The 16,300-nt window shown below is 36.2% G+C and overlaps 2 protein-coding genes across 2 annotated transcripts in view; one reads left to right on the forward strand and one right to left on the reverse strand.

The window, feature by feature from the left end:
* The window catches only part of LOC107699198 (PHD finger protein 21B-like), a 66,386-nt gene extending 61,460 nt beyond the window's left edge, over positions 1-4,926 (reverse strand). The window contains exon 1 of the mRNA XM_016500395.1: positions 4,624-4,926. Coding sequence (XP_016355881.1) covers positions 4,624-4,677 — 54 coding nt within the window. The 5' untranslated portion in view covers positions 4,678-4,926. The remainder of the gene's footprint in view (positions 1-4,623) is intronic.
* A 9,515-nt stretch (positions 4,927-14,441) lies between these two features.
* The window catches only part of LOC107699201 (nuclear pore complex protein Nup50-like), a 22,631-nt gene continuing 20,772 nt past the window's right edge, over positions 14,442-16,300 (forward strand). Inside the window, exons 1-3 of the mRNA XM_016500397.1 lie at positions 14,442-14,530; positions 14,670-14,753; positions 14,838-15,030. Coding sequence (XP_016355883.1) covers positions 14,462-14,530; positions 14,670-14,753; positions 14,838-15,030 — 346 coding nt within the window. The 5' untranslated portion in view covers positions 14,442-14,461. The remainder of the gene's footprint in view (positions 14,531-14,669; positions 14,754-14,837; positions 15,031-16,300) is intronic.

Here is a 16,300-nt window from a genome sequence, read left to right on the forward strand (position 1 = left end):
CTAATCTGACTGGACAAGAGACTTTCTATTGATATTTCCACCTGCGCTCTAGACGGGCTGTCAGTCAGTGCAGTTACAGTGTTGGGCCACAAGGTGGTGGAAAGGGACTGTTATTCAACTACACGTTCAAAAAAAGCTGATTCATTCATTCAAAGAGACGTAATGAAACACGCTGTTGAAATCATTTTAACTTTGAGCGCCACTTTAGAAGGCTCAGCTGACCAGCTATGCGTCGATGCTAAGACAGAGATTTCGCTTTCCTTGAACATGACAACCTATTTTCACAAATATATAAGACTCAGCCTGGAGGACAGATGCAAGTAATCGCACGCACTCAAGTCGATCTCTCTCTCTCATTCACTGTCTGTTTAGGCTTGCAAATCTACGGAGCCTCAGTACAAATCAGCATGGTACACATTATGGTACACTGACGTTTAATATTCAGTCCACATGCATGAAGTGTAAAACAAGAAGGGCATAACCCGCAAAAATCGCGGTTGCTGCGGTTCTTGCATTCCTCTGCGGTTTGCTCATCAATAGCGCGGTATTGCGATATTGCGGTTATCGCGACAACCCTAGTCAGCTGAGCCTTCTAACGTGGCGCTCAAAGTTAAAATGATTTCAACAGCGTTTTTCATTTTTTCTCTCTTTGAATAAATCAGCGTTTTTGAACGTGTAGTTGAATGAACGGTTTAAAGACTCACTCAAAGACAGTCCCTTTCCACCACCTTGTGGCACAACACTGTAACTGCACTGACTGACAGCCCGTCTAGAACGCGCGCAGGTGGAAATATCAATAGAAAGTCTCTTTTCCAGTCGGATTCGAGGATCAGAACGAACTGTTATACATATAGGCTAACAATAGCCTAACAATCTTATTGTCTGGTTTATGTTCTGTTGTGTGCATCGTTATTTTGTCATTCTCTTCTGTTTACTTCACTTCCTGTTTCAACGCTATTTGGTTTCGGTTTCACTGGCTTCTGAATATGACCTCGTTATATCGTAACACATACACACACAGATTATATATATATATATGGCGATAATACCGCATACCGCGCTATTGAGCCACTCAAAATTACCGCAAGGGAAATTCCTTCACCTTGACAGCCCTAATGTTTATAATACATTTTTACAATTACAGTCAGATGTTTTTATATAGTAAAGCTGCTGTCAGTCTGTGGGACAGAGTTACACAAATCACTCTGGGCAGAACGCTGAACTGCTTTCAGGCAAAGAGATACAAGCCACTTGCATTTGTGCTAATGCACATAACTTATGCAACCTGTAAACTTGCACTTTCTTCACTCTCTATAAAATGAGATTTTGGGTGAACTATTCATTTATCACATGGAAATGTGGGTAACAGAATCTGAATAAACAGAGCTAACGAAAACAGGGACATCTTTGCAGGAAAGAAATCTTATTCCATTCCAAAAGACAAAAACAATACAATTCATTTTACACTGTGCACGAGGGACACACATGAAAACACACAGGGATCATTTTAAGGAGGATTTGTAAGTCCTGAGAGAGACCAAAAATTGAGTTGAAGCGAGCAAATCAAAGATCAAGACTTACACCAAGTTTATGAGCGTTTCTGGATCAGTGATGCAACAACTAGCAAGAAGACAACAATACAAAACCCTCTCACGCAATATGTATTAAAAACTCCCCAGCTAAGATAGATATTTATATGTGGATGAAAGACATTTGCCCTGCGGGGAACACTAGATACTTACAAAGGCTTCACACAATTATGATGTTCTCAGCTAATAAATGCTGGAGGGTTTGCTTCTCCTGTTCATCTGCATTTCAAGCCTCCTTCAAATGAAAGTTCGAGTGAAATATAAAGAGGATAGGCCGGAAGTGGCCGGAAGTCATTCATTTTCAATGTGAGCCAGCGTCGAGCAGCGGCGCGGCACGACTTGGACGTTGAGGGCGTCGAGGAGAGTTGAAATCAGGTCAACTTTATGGTAATGAGCTATGACGCGGTTCACTTTTAAACCTTTAAATCAATTTTTCTGATTATACTTACATTAAGTAATGTTTATACCTGATTATACTTACTTAAGTAACATTTTCAATGCAGGACTTTTACTTGTATCAGAGTATTTTTACAGTGTGGTATTAGTGCTTTATACATTATGAGGTAAAGGATCTTAATACTTCGTCCACAACAATATTTAATGAGGTTAACTTAACGTTACCCTCCTTGTGGTCAGTCTGCACAAGATCAACAAGCATGTTTGCTTTGCGACCCCTTTAAATACAAGATAAGCATTCGATCTACGTCAGAGCGTCCACGAATCTTTCTACAGCGTTGTTGGCAGGGCGGCCAGAGCGAATTTTGACGCAGTTTGAACAGTTAGACTAGATTCTCACAAATACAATGCATAACCTGATTAAGCTTAATCACATTTAATTCTGACAACATAACTGCAACGTTCACTCAGCATTTGCATATAAATGTTGTGGTTAGGCTTGCAAAACTCTGGATTATCTATTAAACCACTGCACAAGTTTCCACACATTTATAACACATAATTCACTTCTTAAAATAAGCAGGAAAAATATGTGAAATTAAAATGTATAAATTGCACTGCAAAGATGCAGCTTTTATTTGGTTTATGAAAGCCGATGTTTTATTTTCTAAAAGGTTAACATTTAGCTGTGTAGTAATAATATGCTTTCAAATCTCTTGGCTTTAGATCTCTAAATGCATTATATGGGTATTATTAATGCATTATAGAGACATCATCATGCCTTGTAATACTGTAAATCCTTTGATATAATTACACAATCTACAGTTATAAATAAAATTAACATATCATACTTACATTAGGTAAAACAACAAATATATAGTGTATGTTAATGTATTCATGTATTTTAATGTCTTTCCTATAGTATTTAATGCATTATTTTACTCTTAAGAAGGAATAAGTATTATTAAGCATTCTAACTGTGATAGCCGCTATTAATTACAAGAAGCTCATAATGAGTATTATAAGGCCTACAGAGGCTTGTGTGTAGTGTCTTGTGTGATGCTGACTAGTGTTTTCTGCTCCCTTCCCCCTCTTTAGAATGGCCATGAATGAGCCCTCCCCCCCCCAGCCAGAAACTCTGCAGACTTTTGCTCCATGTTAGGAAGAAACCAACACCCCTTCAGCACAAAATGGAAGCTTCCACTATCAAACTGAGGTACACCAAAAAGCCTCACAACAACCATTTAACACAAACACACACAGCTGCAACATTTGACATGTCAATCGCGTTGAAATGCAGGCGTGCGCCGCTGTCCGAGGTGCTGAATGTCGCGTTATGACCTGAACGGCCATCGAACGGACTCAAAATTCTGTCGTTCTGTGACAGACGAATTCAGTGAAGGATTGAGAGGTTCTCTAACAAACGCATCAAACCAGGGCCAAACAGACGAATTACCCATAAACGTATAAATAATAGCTATCGGAACGCTAATAGATGACCTTCCTTTTAAGTCGCGATTATAAAAAAAGTGAAAGTGAACTGCAGAGATCGAATCAAATTCGACCACGTCGTCATGTGACCAAAACAAAAAAAAGGGAAAATCCCTCTGGAAAGACTGTCGATAAGTATCGAATAAGTACGTATAGGTTAAGTACACGCTAAACAGCGATGTTTTAATGCAACTTGTCTGAGTGAGTAACTTTCCTTCACAAACTCCCTAGAAACATGTCGACCTACTAAAATTTACTAAAGTACCAATCCAATTTTCGTGTGTAAATAAAGCAGTTGAGATGATTTCTAGTAGTTTTAATTCATTTTGTGGGGGCGGGGGGCAAATATGTTTCTAACACGTTTAATGCACGTGTAACGGAAAATATGATCACTAATACATCACAATGTTGAAAACATGAGTGAATTCTTACTTGTTTTTCACTTAGGGATGTTATTCTGCTTTGCCTTTCATGGACTTGTCTCTTAAGCTCTTGTTATAAAATGATACACATATGATCAATACGATCCCGGCCCCCCAAAAAAATAAAAACAAAAAAACAAGCTAGATATTTTCAAAACTTGACAAAACCATTTGTGCTATTTGGCAAAGTCACATAAAGGACAAAAGCATAGCGAACGACCGTAAGAACTACTGATGCCGACAAAGTTTCTCACCCAATGTAAATGCCCCATTCTTCAACGCTTCAAATAAAATGAATTACCTGTGGGTCCTGCTTCATCTGTGCAACTAGTTTCTAAACGAAGTAAAACCACGAAAAGACGTTTCGTTTAAAGTGTTTCAAGTTAGGATATGAGGGAGGAACAAAGCGACGAGCAGCGAGTCCGTCTGAACCTCATAAATATTCAAGTCTCGTCCCGATCGCTACACAAAACCGCCGCATTATTAGTGCAAATCGCAAAAAACCGCACCGCACGCGTTAAAGTGCATCAAAGAGCGTTTTAACAATCTGCGCTCAAAGTGATTATGGCGTCATAAAGGCGAAAGAATGTTACCGTTGTATCACTCCGAAAGGCTACGAATTCAAACCAAATTAAAACGTTCAAACACGGCGGATTTCTGTCTTCCAGCGTGTATTCACATAAGAAGTCCCGGGAAAGCTTCAACATAATGCCATTTTTATTTACCTGATGACATTGGACTTCTACTTTCAGTGCTTCTTGAAGGCCTTGTAGCTCCATATTCCGACTTCAGAAGCACTTTTCCCCCACTTTCGACGCGATCCGCGTTATTAGTGGCGTATTACAAATATTTTTAAAGCAACAATAACAATCGCAAGAACTACTCGGGTTGCACAGCAAGTTCTCGCTTCTTTACTGGCCGTAAGACTCATCACCCACTTTACGCCAGTATTAACAAAAGTGCTCAAAAGGCGGTCTAAAGGTTTCAGCAGTCACATAGATCCACTCTGACATCCACACGGCAAAAGCCTATCCAACCTATCCGAATCGTACGGCTTTATTTTTAAGACTGTGAGTTGAAAATGTGGAACTATATTTTGTCCGAGTGCGCGGCTTGATTTCACTTTGCCTGGGGAAAAGTTGCGCTTTGGTTGTCAATGCTAATTCGGAAAGTGCCCGGATGGAGCGGTGAAAAGAAGAACTCTCCCTTCCTCTGTCACGTGAACGCGCTCCCTTAGTTATGGAGTCATGCGCGCTCTCACACATATCTACAAAACAGCAAGAAATAGTTTCAAATGTTCACCAAAATGTGTTGGTAAAGATACACTGATGGGCTGTAAATCAAATCTGTTACAGTTTGAAAACAACATAATAATACAAACCAGACGTTTTGGCAAGGTACTGCCTATGTATATATTATTCTACCAATAAATTATATGTAAATCAAATACTGTGGCTGTTCTTAAATGATCTTTTTTGATTAGGGAGAGACCAAAGAGTGTGTATTTTGATTAAGTGTGAGCTGTATGATTGACATTAATGTTTGGGACCCCACCAGCCCCTCACAGACCTCACCCCCACATAGCTTAAATGAACACAAATCCCTCCAGCTATTAAAATGCAAATATGAGCCTCTGTACTGCCTTTATTGGTAGTCTGTAACGGTGCTTATACTTCTGTTGGTCTGCATTGTTTGTACATTACCTCATGTATCTCTTTATCATAACATATTTTCATGCTAACATCATTTAACATGGCATCCGATGTCTATCGCTAAAGATAAAGTTGATTGTGTTTACTTCAATGAATAGCTTGGTTCAGTTACTCGTGCAACATAAATGAAGCAAAACTCTGACCGTGTATTAATATTAGATTTACCCCCTTACAGCAAAAGTTATCAAATGAGCATCCATACTAATGTGTTTTGCATTTCACAGCACTCTCCCCTCCAGCTGATCATTTGTATCCCAGTTAAAGGGTTTACTCCACCCTGCCTGTACCAACCCCCATCCACCATCCGCCCTCCGCCCCCTTCAGTCGTCTAAACACAAGTCAAAATGTCATTGGTGCATTACGGTGTGTTCACGTGCTGCTTTGCCCTGCTGTCCTATCAGGAGTTGCGGCTGTATAGCATATGCATCCAGACAGACACGAGCCGAATGAATGAGAGCCAATCGGCTTTCAGGACAGGCTGAATGTGATGTGGAAGTTAATGTGATGTAGAAAGGGCAGTCCAGTGCATTTACATACAACTGACTGTAAATCTTTTTATTCTTAATGTATGTGCTAATGAAGGAAGTCAAAAAGCATCCTAAAGAGAGTACATTTTTAGATCTTTTAGAAGTTTTCCATCCTTTTTCTTTCTTTCACTAGTTCATTTCAAATGGTCATGTGGTCACTGTTTGATATGAAAGCTGCATAACTATAAAATAATTAACACATTTCTAAAAGACTTTTTAAAAGCATGCCATACCACAGGACATGACAAATTTCTAAAACAACTTAATTTCAACTATGCGCTTTTTTGGCAGTAAACATAATTGCTGAAATGAAACAAACACTCATTTTGGAAATGACACAAGATCCTTGAAACCATGATCAGCAATGCAGTGCCATCATATACTCTTAATATAGTCATATAGATGAAAAATGTAATTAGGAAATTATAATATATATATATATATATATATACAGTCAATTCAGATAATTGTACACTTTTTGAAGAATTTCAAGACTTTATAAGAGCAAAGAAACACAGTAACTGAAAAAAGGAGAAAGCCCTGGCAAGTTGTTTGTAAATTATATTTCACGATTTAAGTTCATCTCTTGCAGGTTTTGTGTTTATCTGTTTGTTTTTTCTTCCAATGTTTATTATTTCTAAGCAGAATTTAGAAGAAATTGACATGTATTGTAATAATACGGTTGCACCCATGTTATTTTAGTATCATTGAGATGCTATTACAGTTTGTATTAATATTTTATTAATTAGTATTTATTTTTATATTTTTATTTTAATTTTAGCAAATGTTTTAGTGATTTTGTTGTGTTTTGTTGTTGCCATTTATTATTGCCGTTTTTTTTTTTTTTCAGTTTTAGTTATTTTAGTACATCAAGTTAAACTAAAGTTTTGCCTTGGTAGCTAGTTGAAATAAAATAAGTTTAAATTTTTCTTTTCTTTTTTCATTTCTATTTTGTTTTTGTGGGGGGGGGGGTAGTTTTAACTATAATGCATGTATTAACTATATATTTTTTATTATATCTATATTAGTTTTGCACAATAGCATAAATTAAAGCTTTTTTATAAGCTTGCGTTATTACAGTATTTGGCCGTTAAAACACCAAAATTTCAGTTGCTCACTGCAACTCTGTATTTTGAAATTTCAGATATTTGTAATTCCTGTATATGCCATCATTTGTGCATTATAATCAGTGTTGGGGAAAGTTACTATTAAAAGTAATGCATTACAATATTGCATTACGCCATAAAAAAGTAACTAATTGCATTAGTTACTTTTTATAGAAAGTAATGCATTACGTTACTTTTGTGTTACCTTTTCTCATCTGGGCTGGGCTTGTTTGTTTGCTTTTAAAAATAAAAAAATTTAATTTTTGGCAAATGTAAAAGCTCTTTCACATCAAAAGTCAAATGAATAAGCCTCAGCCATTTTGAATTGCATGAAGCATAGGACGCAGGAGAAGAAGAAAAGAAACACAAATGTCATGTTTATCTAAAGTCATTTTTCGCTTATTAATATGGTTGAATTGGATCATCGAAAGTCAGCAGCAAAGATATTGGTTAATAAAATGTGATTAAATACATAAAGGATATTTATGTTATTTAACATATTTAGTCAGTCAATAAATGAGAAAACAAAATAACTTGCATTACTTATTCGAAAAAGAAAACTCAGATATTTTCTTGTAAATGAAAAAGTAATGAGTTACTTGGAAAAAGTAATCTGATTACGTAACTCGCGTTACTTGTAGTGCGTTACACCCAACACTGCCTGTGGTGAAAATTGTTTTTAATGTTGTTTATCTGGTGTTTTTAATATGCTTAAAGACAAACCAATTAAAGATTAATTACATTTTGCCACTATCCATTATGTAGCATTTACTACTTCAGTTAACCGAGTGAAAGTGGTGGAATTAGTTGAGATGTTGTGATTGAGTGGAGGGGACTAATTTGCATATTCATAGTTGCATATACTAAATGAGGTGTAGAGTTATATTTAGGCCATTTTAAAGCATGAAGAAATTATTTTCACAAAAAAAAAAAAAAGAAAACATTTAAATATGTCATTTTGATTATCAAAGTTGAGTTTTAAGGCATAAAATAGTGCACGGGGACTTTATTTGCATGGGCAATTTTGTGAAATAAAAGATTTTAATAATCTCAAAACTTCCCTACATTAAAAAGAGCATTTATTAAAACTAACCTGCAAAAACTGGCTATTTATGATTGTGATGGCATAACCATAAATGCATATGGAAATCGGTTGGCTGTTTATATATACACATGCAGTAGTAAAATGGCCTCAAAAGTGTGAAAAATGATCATAAGAACTAAATTAGTGTTATGACTGTTTCTGGTCTAAGAAACCTTTACAGATATTAAGTTAATGTGCTAATGTTATGTTTAACAGAAAAAAAGTCATTTAAGTCAAAGGATATTAAATACAAATTCACAAAATAAACTGTCTAAATATATTTTCCTGTTCTTATTATTCTGAATTGCATTATTTTTATTCATTTTGAGGATTTATTAGGTTTATTTTTGGCGTTTTATGCCTTTTATTTAGATAGGACAGTAGGTCAACAGGAAGTGAAGTGGGTGAGAGAGAGAGAGGGGGGTGGGATCGGGAAAGGTCCACGAGCCGGGACTCGGACTCAGGACGCCCGAAGCGCAAAGGCGCTACATGTCGGCACGCTGCCCACGAGGCCATTGGCGCCGACACAGTAACATCTTCTGATTTCTCTCAACATGGGGACAGGAGAGCTGTCAATCAATAAATTGAAAAAAAAAAAGTAACTTGCGTTACTTATTTGAAAAAGTAACTCAGATATTCTCTTGTAAATTAAAAAGTAATGCGTTACTTTACTAGTTACTTGAAAAAAGTAATCTGATTACATAACTTGCGTTACTTGTAATATATTACCCCCAACACTGATTATAATTTGTGCATACTGTTATTATAATACTAAATTATTACTGTCCTTGGTTCAACAGATTGTTCATATGATTCATGCAGCATCTGGGTCAGACAGTATCGACTCTGCTTATAAATCCATAATCTAATCCTGTTTACATTAAACAAACCTCTGGAGCTCACGGATCTGTTACTATGACAACAACTCCAAGATGAACGGAAAAATCCAGGATTGGGTCTAACCCTAAAATACAAAAAAAAAAGAAGAAGGTGCCAAACACTAAGTATAAAAACTAGCAATGCTCATATATTCAGAAATTAAGCATTAGGTCAAACATGTATTAAGAAAATGGAGTACATTTTAGTCAAAAAAATGACTTGATTTTAAAGTCATGTAACATCAGCACAATCAACCTAACATGATCTATAAAACACACAATGTGATAAGTTCCACCTTTCCAAGTTTCCAAGTTTCCTTTACATTTTGTGTAGCATATGACTGGTCATGACATGAATGGCATTAGATATTTGCAAGCACACTATCTTGTCCTGAGAGACCCTTTGACTTTACTAACGGAATTTCCTGGAATAGATGTGAGTGTGTCACTTGAGCTCAGCTCTTACTGTAAGAGATCTGAGAGCAGAGATCTGATCACACCGTAACCTTCATGTACAGATGCACTATGAGTATCACATAATCAACTCATGTGCTAGTCAGTGGGTGGAATTAACATGCAAAACAAACATGAGACCACTAAAATACATCAATATCAGGGGCGTGCCAACCATTATGCATTTCTAAATACTGTAATTCCCCCACTTCTATAGAGAAGCAGTGCTCATGTGGGCTCTACGAGTTCGAGTATGAAGCTACCCCTTGTTTTTTTTCTGACAGCTGTCACATTTTTTTTTAAATATCTGACTTTTCAAACCTATCAGGACATATACGCTAAATATCCTGAGTTATGTTAAGTTCTCCTGAAACTCTAAGCTGGTTTGTATTGCCAAATCACTTTATATGAACACACGCTTCATCAGCTGTGACAAGCTTCATCATAAATGTGATATGACAGGCAGATATATTTGAATGCACATCATTACAGTTTTTGACATTATGGTTCATCTCTCCTTGGAGAGGCAGAAAAGCTTTTTGTAGCAAAAGCCAGAAAAGATTTGAATAAACCACCTCTCATGGTATAAAACATCTTTAAGAGAACAATAAGTGAAAAACATTGTCACTGACACTCGATATGTTTTAATACCACAGAGGGCTAAAGGTTGCATGTATAACATGCATTATCACAGCACTTAATCTATAATTCTGCATTATGTTCTTGCTTATTATTTGAAAGAGAAGTATTTGACGTAAGTCAGTAAACATTCATATTTAATAGGTGTAAATATGCAATGCTGTAGATTGAGTTCTGTTTAATTTTAATATCCATCACAACCACTTATAGATTTCACATCTTCAGGCTATTTTAATGTAATCGTTGTTTTCAATGACAACTTTCATTTAAAAGATTAAACTGATTGTACTGCAGTAGCTTTATGGTGCTGAAATAATGGTCAAAGACAAGCAGATAATGCCAGAGAGATGGTTCCATTAAGAGAAACCAATTAAATGTCCTCTTAATTTGTCCATTCACACCTCTAAATTATAGCATGTTAACTAAATCTGCATAGACTTTCACTGATCTGTGCTGCCTGACTGACATTTAAATATGTCATCTGAACAAATTAGCAATTAGAGACGCATACAGCAAAAAAAAAAAATTATAAATAAATAAATTATAATAAAATTTATAATCAGCCCTCATGACTTCATCAAGAAACTAGTGAGGGGAACCCATGACCGCTTCAAGTCAGAGTCATAGGTGACAGAAAGAATCAGAATCATGCTGGGATAACAGGGAAATGGTCTGCATTATTACTTTTAGACTGACAAAAATTCTGATTTTTTTTAGTCAGAATGTCTCCATATTTTCTACTCTTTTTAGTGTTAAAAAATAAGGGTGTCTTTCTGTCTATAAGTGGGTGGATCTTGGCTGGAATAAGCTGCGATTTGGACTCAACCTTATAAATGTGAGATTAGTGGATTTTACATGAGATTAGTGGAAGTTTATTCCCATCAAATGTATGAACATTTCAGTCCTTTTGTTAATGGAAACTGGAAAAGTGACCAATAGGCCTGCCAAGAGCTCTTTCAAACCTTCAGAACAGTGATTATGAAAAGCTTAAAAATGCTTACCTAAATCACAGCTTTTACACTTTCTCCACTGTTCTATGCGCTTATACTTAACTCTTCATTTTTAAATAAAAAGGTTCCATTTAGATTTTAAAAAGTTTTGATAGTTGAATGTCATAGAAGATTCTTTTTAGCCTGCTTTAGGGATGGTGCTCTAAAAACAGGGGTTTTCAAACTTTTTGATGCCAAGGACAACCAAATATAAGGATTCCTCGGGAAGGACCCCTTCCTATAATATAAATTCGGCCATCTATTTTCATGTACAAAGACCCAGTGTTTGAGTAAAATATTGTGATATTATAAAGACATGTTTGTTTGTTTGTTTGTTTTTCCAAAAATAAAACAACAGGCTTTTTTATTTTGTTTTTGTTGTAATGCCAATTGTTGCTAATTGTTCTGATATTATCTGGAAGATATTTATTTTGAATTATGTTGACCTAACAAGCTAAAACACATTTTCAGCTAAACTGAAATCAATTTATTACATTTTTTGCTAATGACAAAACTATTCTTGAACGTATGTACAATACAAAGCAAGAGATTTAAAGACTAATTTTTAACAAAAAAAAAATGTAATGTCTTATTGTTAAAGATTGATGTCAATAGAATAAAATAATAGCTATCAATCTTATTATGCCCATTCAGCCTTTAGACAGTGACATGAAACAGTATTCAATTTGTTAAATGTGTTAAAGCCACATGAAACATTTAATTAATATTAGTTAACATGTTAACTTTGACAGCTCTAAAAATTGCATTAAAACTTTTTGTTTTCTTTTTTGCAGAAATTCTTGCACCCCCTGGTGGCCCCATTGGGGTCCCCAGACCCCAGTTTGAAACCCTTAGAGAACCTATTTTAAAATCAAGACTGTTTTCAATCTCCAAAGAACTAAAGAACCATATAGAGTGAAAAAAAAAGACTATTGATAAGAAGAATGTACTATTCTAGAACTCTAGAACTTGAATTATGGTATATTATCATTACTTGTATTGTTTTGCTTAAATGTCACTTTGGATAAAAGCATCTGACAAACAAATAAACTTAAATGTCTTTGGCTATAAATAGAGATACTGGCCACAGTCTCTTCAGTGCTTCATAATATAAATGTCAACATTAAGTCATGAAACCATACACATTCCTGTACCCCAAACAATAGAGCACGGTGCTAGCATTGCCAAGGTCACAAGCTTGATGCCTGGAAATGCATGAACAAATAAAATGTTTTCCTTAAACACAGCATGTATCCTAAAAAACTTTTGGGGGAAATGTGGTCTGAAGGCCTTCTATATTCGTTAATGTATTGTCTTTTTCACTTTTAATTATTAGAAATCATTGTACACAGCACAGCCAATCTCATATGATGGCTACAGACCTCGGCTTTCTCACATCCAGCTGGTCAGGGATCTCCTGTGGCCATCAGGACCTCTGGCATTACATCCTGCTTTCTGAAACACCTGCTTCTGAGTTGGCACAGAAGTGTGGGATCCTGAGAGATTGGAACACAGCCATCTGTTCCTCCATGTAACCAAAAGTGCCTGACTGTAACTCTGCCTACAGGAGCAAACGATGCTGGATGAAATAATCAGTCAAAATATCCACTCACACAGAATTATATAATAAAATGGTATTATTTATTTCTTATAGGGAGACACTTATCTGGTTGTGATATCACATTAGATATTGTGAGGATGACATACTGTATTTCATGAATTAGGCCAAGATAATAAAATAAGGACATTTTTTTATTTTTTACCATGTAGTATAACAGCAATATATTTGACGTTGTGATACTGTATATAGTAAACATAGTAACTGTTATGTGTGCTGTCCCTTTCAGCGTGACTACATAAAAATACTAAACCTTATTAGTTAAATATAAGAAGTTTAAACAAAGCAACGTTATTTAGCTTAAAAGTTATTATTAAACAAATTTAAACATTCTTTGCGTTCTCTTCACGACTCCATACCAACTATGCAGTACTGAGAGGAGAGACTACATTTCCCGCAGAGCCCTCTGGCCTCTAGTGATCTGTGCACATGCGCAGTATGAGGCGCGGGTTCCGCTTCTCTGTGCGCATGTGTAGTATGCTGCGCTGTGCACAGGCGCGGTGTGAGACGCGTTTGTAAGATGGCGGTGTGAGCTCGCGGCCTGCTCCTGTATGCCCGAGATTCCCGCAGTCATCATTCAAACACTTGATACTGTGTGTGTGGCGCGAACGGTTGGCGGGAGACGGCGTGTGGTATGTATCTAACTTCATTCAATAGTGGTTTATTTCACACTGGTCCCTGTTACATCATATTCATATTTACTCAAAAACCGGCCCGTCATTAGCACATTTAAAGCACCACATTCACATAAACACACTATATAAACCTATAAGAACACTGTGAATGTAGTATGCTGCGATTTGAGTCAGAAATTAAGTGATTAAAATCATGTTTGACCCGTCTAATATTCATCTGCCGGTAGTTTGCGCAATCTGTAACGTCATTCAAATGAAATGCGCTTCAAAGACCTAATTAATGAGTCATGTTGTTAACGTCTGAGGGTATTTTAGCACTTTTTGATTTGGTTTAGTTATTATGATGTAGGTTTGAATGTTGTCTTATCTTTAATGAGTCAAATTTAATAGTACGGTTAAGAACAGAAGACTCAGGTGTCTTTGGTTGATATTTGAATTTTGGTCCAGGAACTTGCTTGTGCACATCACATAATGCTAGTTAACAGAATTGGGCAGCAAAACTAGCCATTTTCCAAATATAAACTGAGTATATTTTTGTGGTGAAAGAAAAAAAAATGAAGGTTTGTTTTGTTTGTTTACATTTATTTCACGTTGTAATATAATCTAGTCTTTCTCAATTTTATTTGTATGTGACATGTTTGTATTTGACAGCTGAGCTGTGATGGCCAAGCGGATTGCAGAAAAAGAGTTGACGGACAGGAACTGGGATCAGGAAGATGAAGGAGAGGAGGTGTGCAACTTTTCAGCATCTACACACTTTCACTGTCAAACATCAGTGGAAACACTCTAGTATCTTAAAGTTTATTGTTTCAACCAAGAATGTTATTTTTTTGTTGTTACATTTATTTCACGTTGTAATATAATCTAGTCTTTCTCAATTTTATTTGTATTTGACATGTTTGTATTTGACAGCTGAGCTGTGATGGCCAAGCGGATTGCAGAAAAAGAGTTGACGGACAGGAACTGGGATCAGGAAGATGAAGGAGAGGAGGTGTGCAACTTTTCAGCATCTACACACTTTCACTGTCAAACATCAGTGGAAACACTCTAGTATCTTAAAGTTTATTGTTTCAACCAAGAATGTTATTTTTTTGTTGTTGTTGTTTAAAAATATTATCTTGTGGTCTCAGGCAGGAATGTTTTCAATTGCGAGTGAAGATGTGATGAAGAATCGCGCCATCAAGAAAGCCAAGCGTCGTAACGTAGGAGCAGAGGTAACGTGTCTCTTGTGTCCCAGCAGACGTCAAGTTATGTGTTCTGAGGGTGTTTTATAGATGAGTTTTGTTGTTTTGTCACAGGGAGAGAGTGGAGGGGCTTTCAAAGTGTTTAAGGGGTTCTCTCTGACCTCGGCCACAGGGACGACATCATTCTCGGGCTTTGGTAATGGAGCTGGTTTCAAACCTCTGTCCAGCCTGACCAATGGCAGCATAGCATCAGTGGCTCCATCTTTTGCGGGGTTTAACGTTCCCACGTCTGCTAAAACTAACAGTGGTAAGTCTTTTACATGAGCTGGGCATTCAGTAGAAAGTCCAAGGTCCAAAATAAACACCTTGCCTCGGACTAAATTTGAGTGAAATTGGGTTTTGAACAGTGTTAATTTTGACAGCAAATTTTGATTTAGTTTCAGTCATAGTCTTTTGACTAAAATGCCATTTAGTTTTAGTCATATTTTAGTCATCTGAATTGTTTTTAGTTAGCATTAATTAGGAAAATAGTGTGTCAATAATGCAAAGTGACAAAAGTAAACACTCATTTTTCAGTAAAATTTTTTTTTAACACAGTTGATTACGTCTTAAGTGAACGTAAACTAAATTAGGCTGCTGTCCCTTTAAAACCGAATGCACATCGGCAATGGATGCAATGTACTGATACACGTTCTCCCTACTATTTACATTCACTTAAGACGTAATCAACTGTGTTTACGTGAATACTCATCAAAACGGACAATTCGACATTCTGTGAGATGTGCTTTCTGTGTTTATACACTTCAGTGTCTGCGCTCAGAAAACCGGACCGAATTTATTTACATTTTTGAACGTTTTATGCGACATGCAGCAAGGGTATGTTAGCTTATGTCCCGCCGGTTCATATGTACGCATCTAACCTCCGAACCACGCAGCAGATTCGTTCTGAATGAATCTCTTCCCAAATCGTCCCTCCCTAACATTTTCATCTCGTTTTTATTCGTTGACGAAAATGTCAATAGATTTATGTCATAGTTTTTGTCATTCAGAAAGCGTTTTAGTTGGTTATCGTCGGTGAAAAAAATGTCGTTGACACAAATTATGACAAAAATTATTCGTCAACGAAATTAACACTGGTTTTGACTAGTAAATAAAATGAGTTACTGGTTGGCTGTAATAGATTACTTAAATAGCATATAGCACATGGACTCTTTTTCTGAGAATTACTGTGCTGTATTTTTAATTAATTAGGGATTATTTTAAGATTTGCTCAGAATATTTTTGTCAATTATTACACCCCCTCTTGCAGTATGTTTGATTTGATGTGCATAAGTTTTATGACGATTCGCTTGCTGATATGGCAGCCCTGTTAAACTATATGCTCATTAGAGCCTGACCGATATATGGGTTTTGGGGTGCCGATACCGATATTAGGGAGTAAAAAAAGGTCAGATATCGATATGTCGGCCGATATTCTTTGCGTATATTATAGTATATATATATATATTTCACTTCCTATTTGTGTGTCCAAACTTTTGACTGGTAATGTATATAGAATACAGTATATACATAATCTC

This window comes from Sinocyclocheilus anshuiensis, unplaced genomic scaffold (genome assembly GCF_001515605.1).
Source record: "Sinocyclocheilus anshuiensis isolate Anshui unplaced genomic scaffold, SAMN03320099.WGS_v1.1 scaffold851, whole genome shotgun sequence".
Classification (NCBI taxonomy): domain Eukaryota; kingdom Metazoa; phylum Chordata; class Actinopteri; order Cypriniformes; family Cyprinidae; genus Sinocyclocheilus; species Sinocyclocheilus anshuiensis.